The sequence below is a fragment of the Gymnodraco acuticeps genome, unplaced genomic scaffold, assembly GCF_902827175.1.
Source record: "Gymnodraco acuticeps unplaced genomic scaffold, fGymAcu1.1, whole genome shotgun sequence".
Classification (NCBI taxonomy): domain Eukaryota; kingdom Metazoa; phylum Chordata; class Actinopteri; order Perciformes; family Bathydraconidae; genus Gymnodraco; species Gymnodraco acuticeps.
In genome coordinates, this window is record NW_022989799.1 from 78375 (window position 1) to 100459 (window position 22085).

At 42.2% G+C, this 22085-nt stretch overlaps 1 protein-coding gene across 1 annotated transcript in view; it reads left to right on the plus strand.

Annotated features, from left to right (window-relative positions):
• The window catches only part of ttc27 (tetratricopeptide repeat domain 27), a 110249-nt gene that overhangs the window by 13456 nt on the left and 74708 nt on the right, over nucleotides 1-22085 (plus strand). The window contains exons 3-5 of the mRNA XM_034223051.1: nucleotides 9615-9738; nucleotides 14675-14815; nucleotides 17689-17791. Coding sequence (XP_034078942.1) covers nucleotides 9615-9738; nucleotides 14675-14815; nucleotides 17689-17791 — 368 coding nt within the window. The remainder of the gene's footprint in view (nucleotides 1-9614; nucleotides 9739-14674; nucleotides 14816-17688; nucleotides 17792-22085) is intronic.

The following is a 22085-nucleotide window of genomic DNA, read 5'->3' on the forward strand; positions in this document are numbered from 1 at the left end:
TCGGCAGGAAACAGCATCTGAGGGCATCTTAATATTCAATAAACTATGAATGTTTTATATCCATATAACGGGAAGAAACTCAGCTAACTGATCATTTTTATTTTCAAAAAAACCCACAAAGCTAGCGCTGAGCCTATGAATTAGCCACGAGCGAAACATGCTAACGGGGTGTTGCACAGAAACTCACTCATAACACCCTTATTGCTTATTGTAGCTGCACGCCCAACCCATCGATTCGCATCGATACATTATACTCTACATTATCACTCCATGATTAGAACTCGCAAAGCTATTAACAAGAAAATACATCAAAACCTATGGCGCTAGGTAGCTAAAACCGGCAACATGGCCTACCTTGGTTGTTGTCTGGTCAAAAGTGGTTGTAAGAGCCATATGTTAAAATGTATAGTTGATATATTTGAATATTATAATCCTTTGTTGTTAGTGCTATTATATCATTTATTTGAACCAGTCGTGTGAAATTGACGACATGGACGACCGCAGCTGTTCGTGATTACGAGACGTTATAGCCGACGGCAGCTGCTGGTGATTGTGGTGTAGGAGAAGGAAGCACAGAGCAACATAGTATTTTGACCTGAGAAAAAGATGTGTTTGTATTTGATACCTTTTTGTTTAAGTAAAGAGTCAAACAAACTACCCTGAGACGTATGTTGTCCGAGTCAAGCTTATTTGCTACCTGTGAATCGAATTTTGGATTACTGGAACAGTACAGTGGTCTTCAATGGCATTACAACGATAAAAACGCTGCTGAAGTTAATCAATAGGTTAATCCAATGTGTCTGTGTCCCTTTGAAATGATTTCTGATGATCCATAAGCAATAAACCTGCTTTTGCATTTCCAGATGTCAGAGCGAGAGATAGGTTCGCTCTGATGCAAACCTGCATGTGCAAAGCCCCCACTTTTTTTTTAACTGTGTGTGTATGGAGAAATTCCCCTTCGATTCTATCGGCTCTAACGGTAAAAAAAAAAAGTCAATCCCAGCATCTGCATGCAAACGCACGATGGCGCACACAGCAGCAAGCTCAGAATTTAATTTTGAACGTGTCTGAGAGCTCATATGAGGCTGAAGGATCGGTGTATGTTTTATCTGTTAGAAGTTTAGGAATTAGGTGCGTCAATATGGATAGTGCAGAGGAATGTAGCGCAGCTACGGGATGGGATCCTCTGTGTCCTCTCCACTTTCAGCGGAAGGGTCAGATGAAGAACAATCAGACTCCACCACAAACATCTGATCATTTCTCTAAGCATGGCTTCACGTGGCGGCGCAACGAATATTCTTGTTACTCCTGTGGCAATCTCTGGTGCTATCGTCCCCTTTGTGGTGTGATTGAGGAGGAGATCACTAAGCACTTTAGTGAACATCAGGCTTTTTCCATCTAAATGGTTTTGTAGTCCTTCATACATCTCAACCTCATCACCATCTTGTTGTTCCTCAGCAGTTCCTCAGCAGCTCCTCAACCTCCTCAGCAAAGGACCTCATCGATTCATCTGTATCAACGTGGGATTCAGGGCAGAATTGTTCCTTCTTCTCTGCCCCCATCCGATAAATTAACTGTTTGGTAAACTGTTTGGCAAAAAAGTGTTGTTTGTGCTGACTCCTTTCAAGCACAGTTCAGGCAGATCCACACCAGATTCTCCTTCTCAGGGTGTTTCTGTTTCAGAGGATGAGTCCTGCAGCTGAAGTTACGGGCTGCATGAGACCTCTTGTCTAGGGCTGTGCAATTTAATCGATCCTGCGGTATATATCGATATTTAGTTTTCCGAGAAAGTATCGATTTTTCAGCCGCAGGTATCGATACATTAAGTCTGATAACTGTGTTCGTTATTCTCGCGTCCAGGAGAGAAGCTTTAAAAAAGAGACTAATTGAGTCTCTGAGAAGGTTCAAATGTATACTTTAATTAATAAAAAGCGTGGTAATGTTACAAGCAGAAGATGGTTCAGTCAGAAAAACAGCTGTGTTCTGTCTCTCGTGAGCGAAGGGAAGAGAGCGAGTGCCACCTTTCCAGCTGTTAAATATCCTCTGCTGGCTCCTCCCTGTGGGCCGGTTGGCGCTGCTGGGGGCCGGCCCTCCACGTCTCCAATGTTCGTTGTTGCGCATAACAGAGTATTCAGACATTGTACATTAAATATATAACTAAACACGCCTTTTCTCCTCATCTCTTTCATGACTTTTCATTTAATACATTTTAACCTGTTAAGCCCGAAGGTCCCCGCCGGCGGGGACCCTGGGACTTTTTTTCACGATACGGTGTCTCAGGGGATCTTAATATTTAAGAACCTATTAATGTGTTATACCAGATTAACGGAAATAATCTCAGCTAACTGCCGATACAAACCATGTTTACCAAAACAAAACACAAGTCTCACAAGAAGCATCTAAATTACCCCTGAGCGAAAAATGCTAACGGACATTGGCACAGAACTCAAGATAAAAGTACCCTTATTACTTATCATAGCTGCACATACAATATATCCGATTAAAACTGAGACTCCATAGATTATGTAGGTATATAGTATCATCACTGAGTGATCCGGACTCGCGACAGGGGAAGCAAATACAGTCATCACAACACGTACCTTTACAAAGCTTCTAGGGAGATCGTCTCACAAGTAGCTGTCAATCTGATCAAAGTACGTGTTCAATGGCATTAAAATGAGAAAAAACGCGGCTGAATCGGTTAATCCATAGGTTCTTAATGTCCATGTATAAAAAACTGATTGAATTTATAATCCATAATTCCATTTTAATGTAAAAATCGGAGAGAAAATGCTAGCTGCTAATGGTAGCCACCACAGCTAGCTGCTGCTTCCGGTCTCGGCGATGCAGCAGTCTCACACATACACATGACCAAATAAGGACTATGTGGGAGTTCCCCTCGATTCCATTGGCTCTGACCGTCAGAAAGAGATGTCAAAATCGAGCAAGGGGGGCCAGAGATATGGAAAATCCACCCAAATGGCCCCAGAAGAGGTTTTTTTTTCTTCTAAATCTGTCTAAAAAGGTCATATCACTTGTTTTGCATCAATCTTGATACAGGGTACTTATTATATGTTGTACTTTGGATTCCTAAAGCTTTTAGTCTACTAAACCATCATCCAAGGTTAGTTTTCACTATAAGTACAAAATATTTTTTGGACGGACACTATAATTTACAGTTTTTTACCATGTTCAATCTGAATTTTATTTAAATAAAAAACATCTATATTGAATCTGACTTTTCTACATCCAACTCACAGGTTTATCATTACTTTGAGAAAGAAGATGATTAATTTAACCCTTTTAGAAGGGAAGATATGGTCATTTGTTCTGGGAATGTCATTTTCGAGCCTGAAACCTGAAAAACAGGCTCGGGGTTTAACAGGTTAAACGCTGTAATCAATACTCCAAAAATACCTCACAGCTGGTATCATTTCCGGTAGTTCCGAATGTTGTCTCATGCTACCCACGTCTGTAAATCAACATATTCAAATAAACTGTACCTTCATTTAATATTCAACAATAATAATATCTCGACGTCTATAGTTGTAGTGTTGAAATCAGTAGGTTTCGGTGTGCAACACTCCGTGTCATATCGCTACTAAATTCACCTCTATAGTAAATGGTATATTAGCCACATGCTAAATGCTAACCGGAGATGAAGGATTTTCAGAATAAAAGCTTAACAATTGGTTGTGCACAAGAACTTCTGGTTTTTCAGTATAAAACAGCATTTAAACTGACGGTATGTTTAAGGTACTTTATGCCATCAAAACATTGATTTTAATTTCTAACTAGTCCCATTGAAATCCCCCGTGTTCCGCCACCTGCTGCACCTTTTAATTCTCCATTGTCCATTGTGATACTGCACTTTATGTAATTACGTTTCAATGGCTTGTAAGCTACAGTTTGCACTGTTTCAATAAATGAAACACATTTTCTCACCACATCTTTTGATTCATTTTGTCCAGCATTTGCAAGCTGTAGACTCTCTGTCAGAGCCATATATTGTATAATTGATGCTTTCAGTTTTCAGTTGAATTAATTCAATCCAAGTCAATGGAACACTCACAAGATGTCACCAAAATCACACTGTCCCTTTTAAAATCTTTCAGAAAATGATATAAGTGTATCGAATCGTATCGTTGGCTGAATATCGTGATATGTATCGTTGGCTGAATATCGTGTATCGTATCGTATCGTGAGATTAGTGTATCGCTACAGCCCTACTCTTGTCCCACAGAGAAGCTCCTCTTCATCTTACTGCTCGTTGCGTATCACAGGAATGAAATGACCATCCAGCCAAACTACACATATTTGAAGCTTTGGCTTTGCAGCCAGGTGTTTTTATTTACTTCAAGGAGTGTATGTATGGCTGTGTATGTCTGTTTGCTAAAGAGACATTATCAAAGGACTTTGAAGTTCCAAACAATTCAAAACATCGAGGTCAAGCAGGGTCCAGATCATACATCTGTTTACCTCAAAGACACATGAAACAGCACAAATGAAAAACAAAACGCCATGAGAGCACACTTACTCCTGTCTCATTCTCACAATCACTCACACACATACAAGGTATAAGGAGGTTTACTATGTACGAGTGTGTATGAGTTTGGGAATGAGGGAGTGAGAGAAAAAGAGAGATAGAAAGAAAGAAAGATATGAGGCGAAAACTGCGACTTGCTGTAAACCAAATCTACCAGGGCTCGACATTAACGACTGCCCGATGGCCCGGGGCCATCTAGTATTGAGCTCGGGCAATGAAGCCTCACCTGCTGGTTGCCCGATCGGGCAATCTATTATGCCAGTATCATGCAGCTCGCGGATCCAGTAATGAGTGACCCGACAGTAAAACTAAACATATCTATAACTAGTTTAGGTAGTTTGAGAGGTCATTAAAATAGCTACGTGTGATATTCTAACCTGAAGTGTGTGTTTTGTCCGCTCACCGCTGCATGTGATCATGCAGCGCTCCGTGTCGACTCGTCAGCAGCAGCTGATCTCTCTCTCCCGTCAGATTAGACTTCACTCGCTTTTATGTCCATATCGATCAGATCCAGCTAGTTCTAGCTAATGATATGACTACCTGCTTATTAAAAGACACCTAAACAATAAGTGTCGCTATGCAACTGGGTGAGGCCACAAAGTATAGCGCAGCATTATGCATTTGTTTACATGCCCACCGGAACCCCGAGGCATTACCAACAGATCAACGCACAATCAACCCATACAGGACATCTCTTTCTCCACATTAAAGATCAAATGCAAAGCTTTTTGTATAATTGCCAGTAAAATCGAAATCATATAGCTACAACACTATCTAAGATATTGCAGTATTAAAATCGGAGATAATATGAGTCTGGCAATGCGCAATATTAATTGTGTTCAACCCCCAACACCAAGTCCGACGATTTATTTTCTCCGCCGCTCCTCCGCAAGATGGCGGCGCGTGACGTCAGATGTGCCAAACATATTTCCACCTGGCTTATCAATCACAGCGGCTTCCGCCGATAGTACAACTAGTTTTGTCTATCATGTCTGATTCTGAGTAGACTATAGACTAAAAGCTTTAGGAATCCAAACTATAACATATAATAAGTACCCTGTATCAAGATTGATGCAAAACAAGTGAAATTTGACCTTTTTAGAGAGGTTTAGAAAAATAAAGTCCAGGCGCTCTGAGTGAGCCTCTGAATTAGCCCTGAGCGAAAAATGCTCGCAGCGGCTTCCGCCGATAGTACAACTTAGTTTCGTCTATCATGTCTGATTCTGAGTCGGAGGCCACCCAATATCTGGAGTATGTTGTCGACATCCAACCATATATATACGAGCCTCTGATGTCGAAGAGGAAATACAAGGAAACGTCACCTGATATCACCGATGAAAGTGCTGATGGCGATGATTCAAGTTCGCCATCTGAGGAAGAGGCCGAGGGTGCTGAGAATTGGTGTAGATGTGGAAACTGCCAGACCATGCCTACAAGCCTAGAAAACAAGTGCTGCCACAACTATGGGAAAGTGAAGGAAGAGATGGGAGAAGAAGTCCGCATCACCGACTGTAGGACGTTCGACATTTTCCGTTATGAGTGGAGGAGCGATGAATGAGCTGCAGATAAACTACAATGCTAACAGTGAATTAGCCCCGAGCGAAAAATGCTAACCTATCACTCCTAGCGCCCTTATTACTTATCCTAGCTCCACATCCAACACATTGTTTATGATCGTAAAGACACAGAATCTAACGGTGCCCACCTCTATAAGCAATACAACTGCAATTGCGTTATCTGCTGTGCTCCGTGCGCTTTGAAATCTAATCAAAAGTTGTTTACCTCAATTCTTTGGCGTTTCTGCATCGCCCGGCTCTTTCGTTCTTTCAGTGGTTTCTTGTGCTGAAATGTGGAGGGGACGGCTCCGGGTTTCAGCCTCCGACGTGCTATTAATGCTTCTCCACCAACAGACTTCATGATAGCAGGATCAACGTCGTATGCATCACACGCGAAGTGGTCAGAACACAACTTGCTCCATTTTGTCGGTTGCCATCCAACACGATTCACTAAAAAAAAATCCATTTTTTGCGGATGATTTGGTCTTTGGGAAATGCATGTAAAACTCTCCCAGATCCCGCACCGTTCGTACAACAAAAAGCTCAACAATAACCCATGTTAATTCAGTTTTCTTTTCGAAAAACATGTGACCGAGACTGCCGAGTCGGGATATTTGGTCCAGAGACTGTTTGGCCACTATTACGTCACGCGCGCGGAGGCTGCTGGGAATTACATGTCAGAAATTCAGACGGCTTTGGGTCGAGTTTTGGATCAATAAAAAGCTTTTTTTTGGGTGTATTATCTCGATTTAAATAAAATAAAAAATACAGGCAGTCTTAAAAACAACATTTCTATAAAAATGTAGCATATTTGGAAGCTTTGCATTTGATTTGCAAGTGTTAGACATTGATTTGCAAGTGTTAGACATTAGAATGGACTATTCTTGTCTGTCACATAAGTGGCGCAACTGAATTGCGCTAAAGGGAAATTATTTTGACCGGACATTTTGACCAAAGAGATTTAGATTTGCCGGCTAACGGGAACACATTTTGTGTGCTTCGCGGATGTGCTCGGCTCCTCTCGACTGCTGCTTGGTCAGCTTCCAGATGAGGAGGCATTCGTTCGACCAACTTACATTACAAACATTTTTAACAGGGGCCATAATAGTGTAAATAATATTTGTTTTGGCAGTTATAACTGAATGTAATGTTTTCTACTTTTTTACATCTGGGAAGGCATTTGCCTTCATCAGATGGAAAGTGTCTTGACCAACAACTTAAGTATTTCTTATAGCTATTCAGGGCATGCAAGCGAGCAAACACAAACAAGAACAAACAAACAAGTGAAATGAAGAATACAATTGAAATTGTATAATATTGTGGTAGTTCATCTTATAATTCAGTCTAGAGAATGCACCAGACAGCATCTAAGACCTGCAAAAATCAAAATGTTCTAGGGGGAGGCCCCCCAAGCCATTTTTCAGGGCAATCTCTATTGGGCTCAGGGCCATCTGTAAATTAGCTTAGATGGCCCACAGGGGTATCTTAATGTCATTTACTGTGTATTGTTGTCTCTGTTCTCTCACACACACACACACACACACACACACACACACACACACACACACACACACACACACACACACACACACACACACTTATTTCTCAGCTGATACCACTCTTCCACATCCATACCAACACACCTACATCATATTAGTTGCATACATGTATTCCAATGGCTGTCAGGGCCCCATTATACCACAGGCAAAGAAACCAAGAAATGACAAGCATGTAATTCAATGGTAAAATGTCACATCTGGTGATATAGAGTAAAAAGGACAAATTGAACTATTTTCCTCCAATATAAAACCCTTACATTACAAAATGCATGATTTTATAATGGTATGGCGTAGAGATCCAAAGATGTGGTTATAATGGGAGTGGATGGGACATTGTTGTCCCCGAATGACTAATGTGTGAGTTTTGTTTAATCTGATTCTGTGCAAAAACTAATAATCCACCAAAAATAAATGTTGTTGCTAATCTTTGACATATCCAAGACTGTGATAAAAAAAAAAGCCGACCCCCCCCCCCCCCCAACATTTATTATATGGAAAATAACTGCCTTTTTGTGCATGTTTTTCATAGAAAATTCATGTTTTCAAACTGGCAGTTAAAGGGTTAAAATCCTGAACATAATTTAACATTTGGTATTTTTGATCAGGACTGAAGTTGATTGAAAGATTTAACCCCAAAAAGTTTAAAAAAATATTAATCTGTCATTTTAGAGCAGTTTTTGAAAGTGGACGTTTTTGTCCCGAATGACTAATGTGTGAGTTTTTTTGTTCAATCTGATTTTGTGCAAAAACTAATAATGCAAAAAAAAAAAATCTATTTTGTTGCTAATCTTTGACATATCCAAGACTGTTATAAAAAAAAAAGAGCCAGTCCCCAGATATGTATTTTATGGAAAATAACTAATTTTCTCTGTTTTCACCATGAAAAAAAACAGCGGTTTCATGTCTTCAAAATGACATTTAAAGAGTTAAAATCCTTGCTTTAAAGACTGAACCCAAAAAAGTTGTGAAAAAAACCTTTTAATGTAATGTTTTTATCAAAGTCTTTTGCAGTGGACATTTTTGTCTCCAATGACTAATTTGCGTAGTCCAATCGAATGATACCGGAGGGTTAACACCACTGCTAACAAAACATGATCTATCATTAGCTTGTAGTCTACAGCGATTGAGGCTAGCTTGTTTACAATGTCCTTCTGTGGCCTGCTGTACTGGCCATCCGTCAGACATTCAGAGGCTCAGAGTACCATCTGTTTCTTCAGCAAACAAAAGAAAAGTGAACTCCAAATTATGAGATAACTTTGACATCAGAGGACTCATTGGGATTTCTGTAACAAACTGTAAATGATGATAATAAATGAGTGTCTTAACATTGACCTGAGGAGTTGTGTTTGGCAGTGAGAGCAGTTGAGCACGAGAGTGCTTGTTTTCCATTTTAAATGATGAAAGCTTAACATCTGACATTTTTGCTCTCTGTGGAGAGCTGTCCTTTGTAAATGTTAAATGCAGCACATTTTGTTCCTCCTCCATTTGGATCCTCTTCCTTTTTTGTGTACACCTTCCCTCATCTCCTCAGTCCAATAGAAAGACTGCAATGCATATCGCTAGTCGTTGCCTGACTCTAAATCCCTGTCACTATACCTTTTTCTTCCTGGTTATCTGTACATCCGTGTGTAATTGTGATATCTCAGGAATTAATTGATGTAATTTTCTTCATATCAAACATTCAATGAATTCGGAAATAATTGCATTTTGTTTCAAGGTCAATGTATCCTCACATAATGTTTTTGACCATTGCTCTAGAATGTATGCAAATAATAAAAACTTCTCTGAAAATGTCCAGATAGGGTTAGTGGCACATTTTGCACGGCCAATGATTTAAACTGCAACTTGTCTGGCTGGAGAACATTGTAGTTGTGAGCATTTGAGCTCCTGTAGACGTGATCTTTTCTCTCCAGTCTTTCTGTCTACTAACCCAGTGTGTGTTCTCTGCTGCAGGCAGCTGGCGCTGATGGCCCTGGCAGTGTCCTGCCTCCACCTGTTTGCTCAGAGTAACTGGACTGGTCCTCCTGTCTCCATCAGTATCTCCGACCTGCTGCCACCGGCCCTGCTCTCCTCTGAGGTATGATGCCGTCTCATCTCTCTCCTCTGTTTGTATCTGTCTCTGATTTGATATCTTCGTGTCAAACTAACTCTTCAGTGCTGATACGTTTGTGTTAATGGAAATGTTACCAAACCATTAATGAAGTCCTCAACTGAAAGCATGATGGGTAGGTAAGATTTTCAACACTTTTTTTTTGGCAATTCTGTAAAAGTAACAAAACAATTAAAACTGGACTGGAGATTAGGAGAAAACTTAACTGTGATTGCTTTGTTAACGAAGAATACAAATATTGCAAAACGGAAGAAAGAAGTAAACTATATACACGTTAAATAGAATCAGATGAGCGTAAGACAGAATGTAAAATGAAATACTGTACAGTAGAATAAAATACTGCTTATTGTAACAATAAATATGTGTACATTGTGTATATTAGGCACTTTCACACCGGAGTACTTTTCCACGTACTTTTCCACGTACTTTTCCCTTTTAGTTCCGATAGTTCCTTTTGCGTTCACATCAAAAAGAGAACTTAGTTCATGAGAACTTTCCCCCCCCTGTTCAGTCCCTGCTAGAGAGGTGGTACTTTCCTGGGGAGAAAAAAGTACCAATTTCTGATTGGCTGGGGGAATTGCAAACCACGCGCCGTAAAACAATTTTTTTTTGTAAAGCCGCCATTGTATTTGCTGGCATTAACATTATTAGCATTAGCCCAGCGCACAAACGCAGAGAGACTAACTTATGGCAACACAAAATAAAACATGGGAGCGGTGGAGATGAGGAGGTGTCGGCGTTCTGGCGATTTACTCGGAAGGCTTCAGTAGAAGCTGCTGGGAGTCCCAGCAGCTTCTACTGAAGCCAGTCCCCAACTTCGGGGACTTCCGGCCGGGGACTTCGGGTGGCAGTATACGCCGTGAAGTGGTTTGCGGCCTGCCAGTAAACCCAAAGCAGAAGAAGAAGAAGTGACGTCAGCGGCTTCATTTGCGTAATCTTCCCTCAGGGAACTTATTCCGGTGTGAACGCGATCTGCTATTTAGTTCCATGGGGGAAATAAGTGCTGGGAACTAAGTGCCGGGAACTAGGTGCTGGGAACTAAGTACGGCAAAGTACTTGGTGTGAAAGCGGCTAATGACACGATATGTTTTGGTACTTTTCGTAGCTCCTCAAAGTAGGGGTCATCTACACCACAAGACACTACAGAGTTATACAACATTTCCTCATATGAAATGTATTGGTCCTGATGTCACTAACAGAGGATGGATGTGGTACTGTACACCATCTGATCACCGCAATGTCGCTGTAAATCATCCTAAATAAAATGCTAGTGCTCAACAGGAAGAACTAGGACATAAGCATTAAAACAGGAAGTAGGAACAGGGGCGGGGCTATATAAGGTGAGTAGAGGTCCTCCATGCTGGCAGCTCAATCCTGGTGATGTGCTGTTCAGTTTTCACCACCCTCTGCCATACCAGCCATGATGCAGCCGGTTGTACTTGGTACTCTCTCTTTCCCTGCCTCAGCGGCACGGTGCAGGAGATCTGCAGTAATGAAGCGTCTCTGGGGTCCTAATTACTGCAGGTTGAGGAGACAGTTTCCTCCAGGCGCTGAAGCTGAATGGCGTGTCTCACAATGCCATTACACCAGGATAGATGGCTGTTTCTTTTATCAAAGTAATTCCTTTGGCATCAATGATTTATCCATGCTGTCACACCAGGAGCCTGTGTTATAACACTGTGTTCCCTACATGCATAATGGCACAGGAGAAAGGGTTAACAAAGATGGCTCATCGTAACATATTCAGCCGAAAAGGATTTATAATACAGCTCAACAATGATGCCGTCTCAAAACATGGACTGCTACGCCGTCCTGACACACAGAAGCTCCCTCCAAAGATTTGTTTCCTGGTCACACCCCCGTTACATACTGACCCGATTACTGCAACATCATTCTCTGCGGTTACCATGCCTATATCTTCAAAACACTTAAATGTCACAAACTCTGCTGCCCGCATGCTTACCCCCACTGAACTGCACCCCCTCCCCCAATTCTGTGACCGCCTCCAGCAAAACACACACCTACCTACCCGTCACCTCAGGTCTGCTGAGGCTAACCTGCTGCAGACCATCAGTACTAAGCTCCAGATCTGGGGCGACAGGGCCTTTGCTGCAGACCCCCCCCCCCCCCCACTCCTCCAGGAACCCCCTCGACATCTAAAAGGCCAACACTTCCCAAGTGCCGACATCCCTCAAAAAAGCCTTCAAAACTCACCTTTTCACTCATGCTTTTGACCTCTAATCCTCCACTCCTCCCTCCCTTTCCTCCTTTTTGTATCAGGACTAACCCTTACTTGCTTGTGAAGCATCTTTAATGCATCTTTAATCTTTAATATGCTTCCGCGAGGCAATATTATAAGGAATCATTCTGTACATTTTCATTGTTATATGGATGATACTCAACTATACTCAACTATATTTATCAATCAAGCCTGATGAAATTAATCATCTAAATAAAATTCAAGACTGCCTCAAGGACTTAAAAATGTGGATGACCTTACATTTGTTGTTGTTAAACACGACCAAAACTGAAGTTATTGTACTCGGCCCGAAGAATCTACGAAACAAATTATCTAAGGATATACTAACTATGGATGGCATTAATTTGGCCTCCAGTGAGACTGTAAGGAATCTTGGTGTTATATTTGATCAGGATTTATCCTTTAACGCCCACATAAAATCAATTTCAAGGACCGCCTACTTCCATCTACGTAACATTGCAAAAATCAGGCATATCTTGCCTCAAAACGATGCAGAGAAACTAGTCCATGTTTACTTCAAGGCTGGATTATTGTAACTCTTTATTATCAGGGTGTACCAAGAAGTCAGTCAAGTCGCTTCAGCTGATTCAAAATGCTGCAGCTCGTGTACTAACCAGAGTTAGAAAAAGGGACCACATTACTCCTGTTCTGGCTGCCTTACACTGGCTCCCTATAGAACACAGGATAGAATTTAAAATTCTTCTTCTCGCCTACAAAGCCCTTAATGGGCAGGCGCCATCTTACCTTAAAGAACTCATTATACCCTACTGTCCTACTAGGGCAGGGGTGCCCAACCAGTCGATCGGGGAAATTCCCAGTCGATCACGAGATGTGTCTAAAAATAGAACAACAATATTCTGTTTTATTATGTCCTAGAACATAATCTTCCTGTGCCAGAATAATGCACTTGAACGCATCCAAGCTTTGTGATTGGCCGGCGTGACCCCATGTGTCGGGGCGTGGCAGGTGGGCAGTGGGCAATGCACTAGTTCGCTGACGTTGTCCGTGTCAACAGGAGTGACAGTCCGCACACACACAAGACCGCAATTATGGCAGAAGCAAAAAAGCCCAAAATATATAATTTTCACTCCGAGTGGGAGGATGATTATTTTTGTATCTATTCCAATTCAAAGTCCATCTGTCTCATCTGCAATGCGAGCGTGGCTTTATCGAAGAAGGGTAATTTAGGAGCGGCATTTCAAAACAGCGCACAAACGCTACGAGACGGAATTCCCTCCTAATTCTGCCCTACGCTCCCAAAAGGGGAGGGGCCTGAAAGCACAGCTAAATGCACAGCAGTCCATTTTCACCAGGCCCAACAACAAGAGCAAGGCTGCTACCAGAGCATCTTATCGTGTCAGTCACGTTCTTGCGAAACACATGAAGTCTTTCAAAGATGGCGAAGTTGTGAAAAGAAACATTCATGGAGGCTACCGACACGCTTTTGGGGGACAGTAAAAATAACAGTAGCATTTCAACAGGTTTTTGATATAATAAAAACTCAAGTTAGATACCGTTATTAATCAGCTGTAAGTTTTAGTTTGTTTAAACTTATTCATTATAATTATTGTACAAAATGGTATAAGAATGCAAACTTAAATTGATTATAGTCTATTATCAATTCAGGTTAAGAAACTAGTGTTGCTTGCATCCTATTTTAAAGGCATTTCTTTTTATATTCGACTAAAATACAACAAAAAAAGGGTTTGATTCTATTAATTTTGTCTTTTATATTGCACTTTGGCAGCAGATTCCTGAGTAGCTTCAGATCTGAGTTGCCTAATTTATACTTTTGTAGCAACACTATTTGTATATAATGGCAAAGAAAGGGTTCAGAGTCTTTTTTTTTTTCCCTGTGTCATATGTGGCAGCACTGTTCAATGTTTCTTGAAAACATTACCCACTGTAGTGACGTGTGAATAAACTCCAACTCTGTATCAACAACACAGTTGTGTAACTTCAGTAAAATACTTGTATGTGTGTAGATTAGAAAGAGGTAAGATAAAGGATCTGCAGTATTTTATGAAGTATTAATCGTACAAAGGTCAGTTTTATACAAGTAGAAGTGTGTATTTACCTGGTAGTAGGCTGTCAGTAATGGCTACGCCTCTCTATTTGGACTGGTAGATCTCGGCAGACTGGCAACTTTAAAAGTAGCTCTCGGTTCAAAAAAGGTTGGGCACCCCTGTACTAGGGCATTGCGTTCCAAGAATGCAGGGTTGTTGGTTGTTCCTAGAGTCTCTAAAAGTACAATGGGAGCCAGAGCCTTTTCTTATCAAGCTCCACATTTGTGGAATCAGCTTCCAGTTTGTGTTCGGGCGGCAGACACCCTATCCGTTTTTAAGAGTGCGCTTAAGACCTTCCTTTTTGATAAAGCTTATAGTTAGGGCTGATTAGATTCATCCCCTAGTTTTGCTGATATAGGCTTAGTTTGTAGGGGGACATCTTACTTCTTCCTTCTCTCTGTCTATACCTGTGTACTCTCTGATATTCTGTACAAACTGTGAAGACCACTGATACAAATGTAACATTTGTGATATTGGGCTATATAAATAATCATTGATTGATTAATCACTGCAAAGTGTGAATAATGATCTATTATTTATATTATTCAATTTAAATGTGCATATCTTTGACTGGCAGCCACAGGCCCTGGTGGATGCGATCCACTCCAGCCTGCTGATAGACGGGGAGTCTGTGTACAGCTTGGTGGCCAACCCCCTCCTCCTCCTGCTGGCCAGGGTTATTCTCACCAAGTGCTCCTCAGAGATGGACAGCCTCCAGGTAAGATTCTCTTTCTGTCACCACAAACTCCTCCTGATCAGTTATTTTTTAGGAGTTCTTGTCAACTGTTAGCACTTCAGTCCCTGAACATGTTAGCGTATTTAATGCTGCTGGTGAAGTGCCCATTGGGATGTGCCTGTGCCCCTAATTCCTGGTTAAAGTGAGTCTATGCATGTGTTACGGGAGCAGAGCTACAGTCAATGCAGTGCTTAAGGTTCCATGAAAACTGTATGGCTTCAATAAGGTTACACCCCGTTTGATGTGTATTCCCCAGGTTTGATGAAGGGGAGAGAGATCCCCACTGGAGGGAACATAGGGATTTCAGCATTTGAGCCACAGCCGCACTATTATTAGCTGATGGGTTAGCAGTTTGCTTACATTACAAGCCCAGCTGGTATCTTTTTTCATACAGCACTCTGCCTCTTTTCGTTTTTATCTGCATGTTTGTTCATTGCTTATGATGGTAAGATCTTTACATATAATGAGCCAACATTTAGAGAAAATTGTCACCAGCTTTGGCCAGGAAAACAAACCAATCTCGTTTCTTAATAGGTTCCTGCAGTGTGGTTGAAGCCACTTACTAAACTGCGTTAATTGGCTCTTCCTGCCAGTGGTCGCGTTAACCGAATATTTTCCGTCTATGATTTTTAACAATGACAGAAAAATCTGAAAGCAGTACGTCATTTTGACAGATTAGAACAAACTCGGAACAGCGCCAAAGTTTCCCCGCAGCGAGGCTCCGGCGCAAACAGTGACAGTTGACAGTGCATGCTCTACCTCACACCCACCCCCCCCCGTCGCTCAACTACTAATAATGGATTATGACGGAAATGTTACGATCCTGTCCTTCAATGTAAAAGTCTAACGCTCCCCCCCCCCTCTCCTGTACCCAACTCTGTTCATCTATATTCCAGCAGTGTTTGGCAGCCGCTCATAGCCCAGTGCACAACAATAAATAAGGAGGGATAAAGAGAAGTAGTGCCAGTCAGGAGACGGTGTGCTTGTGAATGCTGACATGATGAAGATATGTGTGAACGGCTTGGAGTGTGTTTGTGTGTGTGTGCTGGAGCATATTGTTCAGTGGGAAAGACAATTAAACCTTCATGCAACAGCGGATGGGGTCATTTTGCATTGGAAATTAGGCCTGAGAGATCCTCACTTACCTCATTCACACCAACGGTGTTTCAGGGCCGGTTCAGAGCTGGAGCTTGAAAAGCACCGGGTTTTCCTGTTCACACCGGTTCTGAACCTGAAAAGCTCTAGCACGGAGCTTGAACCGGAGTTGCGTTGGTGTGAATGAGGTATATGACACACAGATCAGATATTTGCATGGTTCACTTCCACTGTCCCAGAGCTCAGCGGGAACAGGAGGGTACAGGGGGTGAGGCGGGAGGGGGGGGGGGGGGTTTGGTGTGAGGGAGAATATCACTTGCATGGCTGCAAGACATTCAGTTATTCTCTCCCTGCCGCTTTGTGTTCTGGTCAGACCAAAAAGCAGGCAGGGTGTTTTAATGTGTGGTCAGCACTGAGTCACAGCACACAGCTCTCTGGTAGTTTGTGACAAAAAGGCCTCGAGCAGCATGTGATGAGTGTATTTAATAACCCAATCATGTACTTTCAGAGCTGAAGTTGTATTGAAATCATAAGAAAAATAACACATTTCCATTTTATGATATGCAACATTTTCTATAAATGCCATATATAATGTAATGTTAAAAAGGAGCTCTCTTACAAAATATGTGTCTTGTTGGTTCAAAGCTGTTTAATCGCCTGACAGCTCAGGTTTGTTTTACCCGTCAGGATTGAACACAATCATAACTGATGGAATGACTTGTGGATTATCAAGATATTTTACAAATGGGATTTGTACCAGAATACATTTCCCAACATCACCACACCTTTATAAGATTAGATAAATACAAATCATAAGCTGTGAGTTGTTGTGTTACTAGCCATGCTTTTTTTGCATTAATTAATGTCATTTAATTTGTGAATTGAGAAGTTATCGTTTAAGCCCCGGCCACACGAGGACGATAATGCAAACGGACCGCAATCGTTATCAAACAAGTCTTCCGTCCACACGCAACAGGCACCAGAAAACGTGTCCGTTCACACGAGACCGCTCGAAAGCGCTGGAGACGCTGTAGTACATGAGCCAGGCCTGTAAGTGGCGCTGTAGTCCTGCCACAAAAGCAGCGAAGAAGACTTCCCGCGCATGGTTGCCCTTCTGTTTATTCTCCGCTGTCGACGCTCTGGCTCTTTTTCTCCATCCCCGAGGCAAGCGTTTGCTCCTGCTGTAAATCTCTCCGGTTAGTCCACCAGCAGATGAAAAACACCCACCTCTCCGCCTCTTCCAAGGGACGAGGGGACCGTGCAGCAGAGTTTCAGTTCGATTTTTTATCGCCGGTCAACATGTCCGTTAAAGTTTAAACTTCCGGACAAAATTTGAAAAGTGCCGGTCAGAGGTCTTCTTTGTTATTTATTGAGCTTTAAAACAAATGAATAACGACTCTATATAATAATATAAGAATACAAAACGGAGCCTCTCTTTCCCTCCCCCTCTTCTGACAGCCCAGCAGCTGATCTCTGAGCAGGAGAGGTGGGAGAGGCGGGGCTATTGCTTCAACGTTATCAGGAAATGATCGTATAGACGTAAACACGGAGCTGTTTGCCCCCCCAGAGCGTTTCGTTTGCAGATCTACCCACCTTGGGACCCGTTATTGTTATCGTTTTCTGCGTTTCCATGTCGGCCTCGTGTGGCCGAACCGTCTGTCTGATAATGAACTGTAGCAGATACGACCGTTATCGTCCTCGTGTGGCCGGGGCTTTAGTCTAACATGTTACACTTTTGTGTTATTTCATATTTATTTCAGATGCTGCCCTGGTGGACCCTGCGCTACATCCGCCTGCACCAGCAGATCCTGGAGGCCTGCTCTCCTCAGCTACTGGACCTGGCCCAGAGCAGCATGGACAGAGGTCTGTGAACACTGTGGTGGACATCCCTGTCCTACAGCTGTAACAGCACACGGGGGGGGGGGGGGGGGGGGGGGGGTTGTTAATAGTCAGTTTCCGGGGCACGTTTGAGACAGTGGACAAATCCCAAATGCACAGGGATTTGTTTCTCTTCCGTATGTAAAAGACACAGTTGTGCAAGTGTCAAAGACTGGAAAAAAGATTCAACACTTTTGCACTACGGTATTGTACATTTAATTGATATGTTATCAACACATTTTAAACCATCTCATGGTAGAATTAAAGTACTATTACTGCTTTATGCAAACAAATATGTTGGCGCCATTTCTGCCCAGCCTGTATTAGACTGTAATCTGTGTGGGTTCAGCGATGATGCACTGTGCTGGCTAAAAGTCAAAACTGGTAGAACCTTATTACCGGGTGACCCTTTGTTATTCTGCTAGAGCCCCCTTTGTTTGAACTCATTTTATATGAAAGCATTATTTCACACAAAGCTGATGTTGGTCCAAATGCTCTCTTAGTTTGATACCAGTTTGTATTTGTGACAAGCACATGTGTGGTAGTTACAGGTTTACCATCAAAGGGGTTCAAATTAGGTGTAATATATTGTTGAATTGTTTCATTCATCATTACACCGGGCAGTGTGCACAGAATAAGTCAACCATGACAAGCGTCTCTTTACGTTGGAAGTCTTTTCTATATGCTGACAGTAGATTGGGCTCCCTGTGATGCTAACTGTGGAATTGGGACAAAAGGCACTGAATAACTACATTTGTTTGGAGGCTTTTTTATTTTGATCAGAACAATAGTGTTTGATTAATTGGTTCAGATATTATTTTGTGCCTCAGTTTGTGAATTTTAAGCTGGTTTCCGTTTTATTATTGGAGCCAATCAGCAGGGCTTTTATCAGAGGACATTTGACATGTTTAATTAATTACTGAAGACCTTTTTTTCCTTTGGAACGCTGCTTGATGTGAGTATATTGATTTAAATCGAAGGGTGTGTTTGTTGCAGCCTGTGTGTGATAGTTAAACAGTGAATGGTGAGCAGTATGTGCAGGCTGCAAAACAGCCCAATTCATATTCCTGTGGAGCAGTCGGTTTAGCAATCCTTTTATATTTCACTTGAAGAGAGGGTTGGGATGTTGTGAAGAGCATGCAGATTTTCCCGCTCTACACATCGAGCAGCGGCTGCCATGAGGTTTCATGTCACCATTATTGGGACCAAGCATGTTCTCAAAATCTTGAAAAAGTACTGATACACAGTTATGTTATTGTTATGATTCTCTCATTTAATGAGCATGTTAACATTCTCTCACACACTTTCTATTTTGCATTTGAGTTATTGCAATATATCACATTTCAAAATGTAGGTTCTTAAAACACAAAATGTAAACTTTATCAGTCCAAAAAAACAAAAAAAACATTCCAATTATGTGTTTATAAAAATTGCTCAGGAAAGCTTTACATGTCCCAAATCCAGGACAATATTTGACATGATTGGTCCAGTTTTTACATTATGGGGTTTGTTTAATTCTGGATCAGTTTAGGTGCTATTTCTGTCAAACACAGCTAGCATAACAAGACATGGTAAGATGACCTTGGTTTTGAAGAGTTTTAACAATTATTTACTATAAAAAAAAAAAAAACACTTGGGTACTGGGGCTAGGTGCCCAGGTGGAGGACCTGATTCAAATCCGGCTTTGGACCATTTGCCTCATGTCATCCCCTCTGTCCATCCGTTTCAACTGTCTCTCTACAATTAAGGCACTGGTTGCCCAAAAACAAACACACTTGAACACATGAATAGATAATCAAAAACATTTGTAGAATCTCCTATGGTAACAAGAATGTGTGTACAAACCTCTAATCCAGGGGTCGGCAACCTTTTTGATATGAAAAAAAAAAATGTTAACAGCGTGCCAACGATCGAGAATTATCAACGGGGGGGGGTTGAGGAGCTTGACGCTCGTGAACTATCAGCAGGAGGGCGGGGGAAGCCTCGCTGCGGGGAAGCAGTGTGTGGACCTGTCAGCGCAACGTATGTTGCCGAATTTAACACATTTAAATAATTGGTTTAAACGGCATAATAATAAGGACGTTCGTCCGTTCTGTGATTCTCCAGAACACACATGTTATGATATTAGGGTCATGCAGAGTGAGATGAGATCGCTGTCCCTTTAAGAGAGGCGTGTGGATGGTAGAGCGAGCGTGTGTATGTTTCTGGAAGTGAAACGAGGAAGCAGAAAAACAGAGGTCTGTGATGTATTTTGTGAAACAGAAGAACAACTAAATAAATGCAACGGCCTCCCAAGAAGAGCTCGCCTCTCTCCAGTCATTAAGCTAAAGTGGGTTATTGAACCTGAAGCTTGTTGCTTCTGCCCTCCTCGACTACGGTCTGGGAGCCGACAGGAAGGTTCAACACACAGATGCCCAGTCCGCCCCTTTGTAGCATGTTATTTCGATGAGAGATGAGCAGATCGCCACTGGGCTTTCAACTAAAGACACAGCCACGCAAAAACTGCGGCATTTGTACAGCTCCTTATGGGTACTGCAATTTGTGAAGTGTTTTCCTCTGTGGTGAAACGATCAGCACTGCACCACGGAGGAAAGCGGCAGAAAGTCACCAGGAGTTAAAGAGAGCGGGGCTGCGCTGCGTGCATGGCTTCCTTCTGCAGGTAACGGGGAGACGCGCTCTGGCGGCGGTCTCGTTCAGGATCCGAAAATACAATTTAAATATTTTGCACACTTATTCCTAGTGTGCCACTGGTTATGGTGCCGCGTGCCAATGCTGACACGCGTGCCAGGGGTTGCCGACCCCTGCTCTAATCCATCTAACAGCTTTCCAGACATTTCATTGTAGACCAAAGTGGTCAACCGATTAAGCTTTGCCAAGACCTTGCCTCTAATGGCGCATTTCCACTACAGCGCGGTTCGTTTTTGGTTGCGTTTTTGGTTGCGTTTCCACTTGGCGTAGTTCCGGCTAGCGGGTACTTTTTCACAGTTTTCTGGCTCTCCAAAATCGAGGTTCTTTCCGGGCCAACAACCAGGCTGAGTATGCTAAACTAGTGAGAGAATCGCTGGCAACTACAACAAAATGAACATATTTGACCGTGATTTAATTGTAATACACGTTTCAAAATGATGCCGAAGTAACAACATACTGATACCGGTTAGTGAAAACCATGAATTAATGCTTTGACAAGTCTGCAGACAGACGGCAGGCGAAACACCTTTTTAAAATGCGTGTTTTCTGAATGCAGATCGGCTAAGCTAACGCAGTATATGATCCGACCGTCCACACTCACAACAACGGCCTACAGACATAAATAAAGCAGCGACTGTACTCGCCATGACACAGGCAGTCTGTGGTTTGTACTTGTTTAACTTTTGTCTAGTTTCTGAACAGATATGAGGAGCTGTGAGCTCTGAGGGCTAAGAGCTAACGGCTGATGTTGGTTTTGTGTTCGCATTGAAGATGATGTCACGGCTCTGCCTACACTACATTACTATAGTTACTACCCCAGTTCCTAAACTGTAATGGAAACGCAGCATAAAGTGAGCCTGGCCTACCAAGGCCTAACTATACCGTACTACGCCGAGCGAGGCCCTGCAGTGGAAATGTGCCATAAACGTGCTGAAAATGCTGCATACAGAAAAATAAAGAAGGCCTTTACATATTTGTCTTACTCCAGATAAAAGATTAAAAAACTTGCTAAACTACTATGATACTCAAAAGCCACACTTTTCTTTTCAGAGGTTGAATAATTCTTAGATGTGTTTCTCTTCCCTTGTAGCTCAGACAGAAAGACATTTTCTTTCAGTGTGAAATTGTCGCTGCTCAATATGAAACAGTTGTGTTGCATGTAAATCTATCTCTCTCTGTCTTTCTCTTGCCTGCTCTTGGCGATGCTTCATTAATGTTAAATGGGCATGAAAGTGTATGATTGTTGATTATGAATTATACACCTCCTCTCTGCTGGTCTCAGCTCAGGAGGAGCTCTCTGTCTCAGACGGTGCCTCAGCAGAACAAATTAATAACCAGATCAGATGGATGGAAAGGAAGGAGTCACACAGCAGATGCTGTACCAAGCTTTCATCCCTTCCCATCACCTCCACTTTGTTTGTCTTTATTTGTCATCTCAAGGCCTCAGTGCTTCATGGGGGATGGTGAGAAATGTAGCTGTGCTCTGTTGACATGGATGGTGTGTCTATGAATCCATGTTTCCATAACGATGTATATTCGTTGATGCATCTCCTCCTTAGTGTGACAGTCAGGCACCTGACCTCCAGCCAGC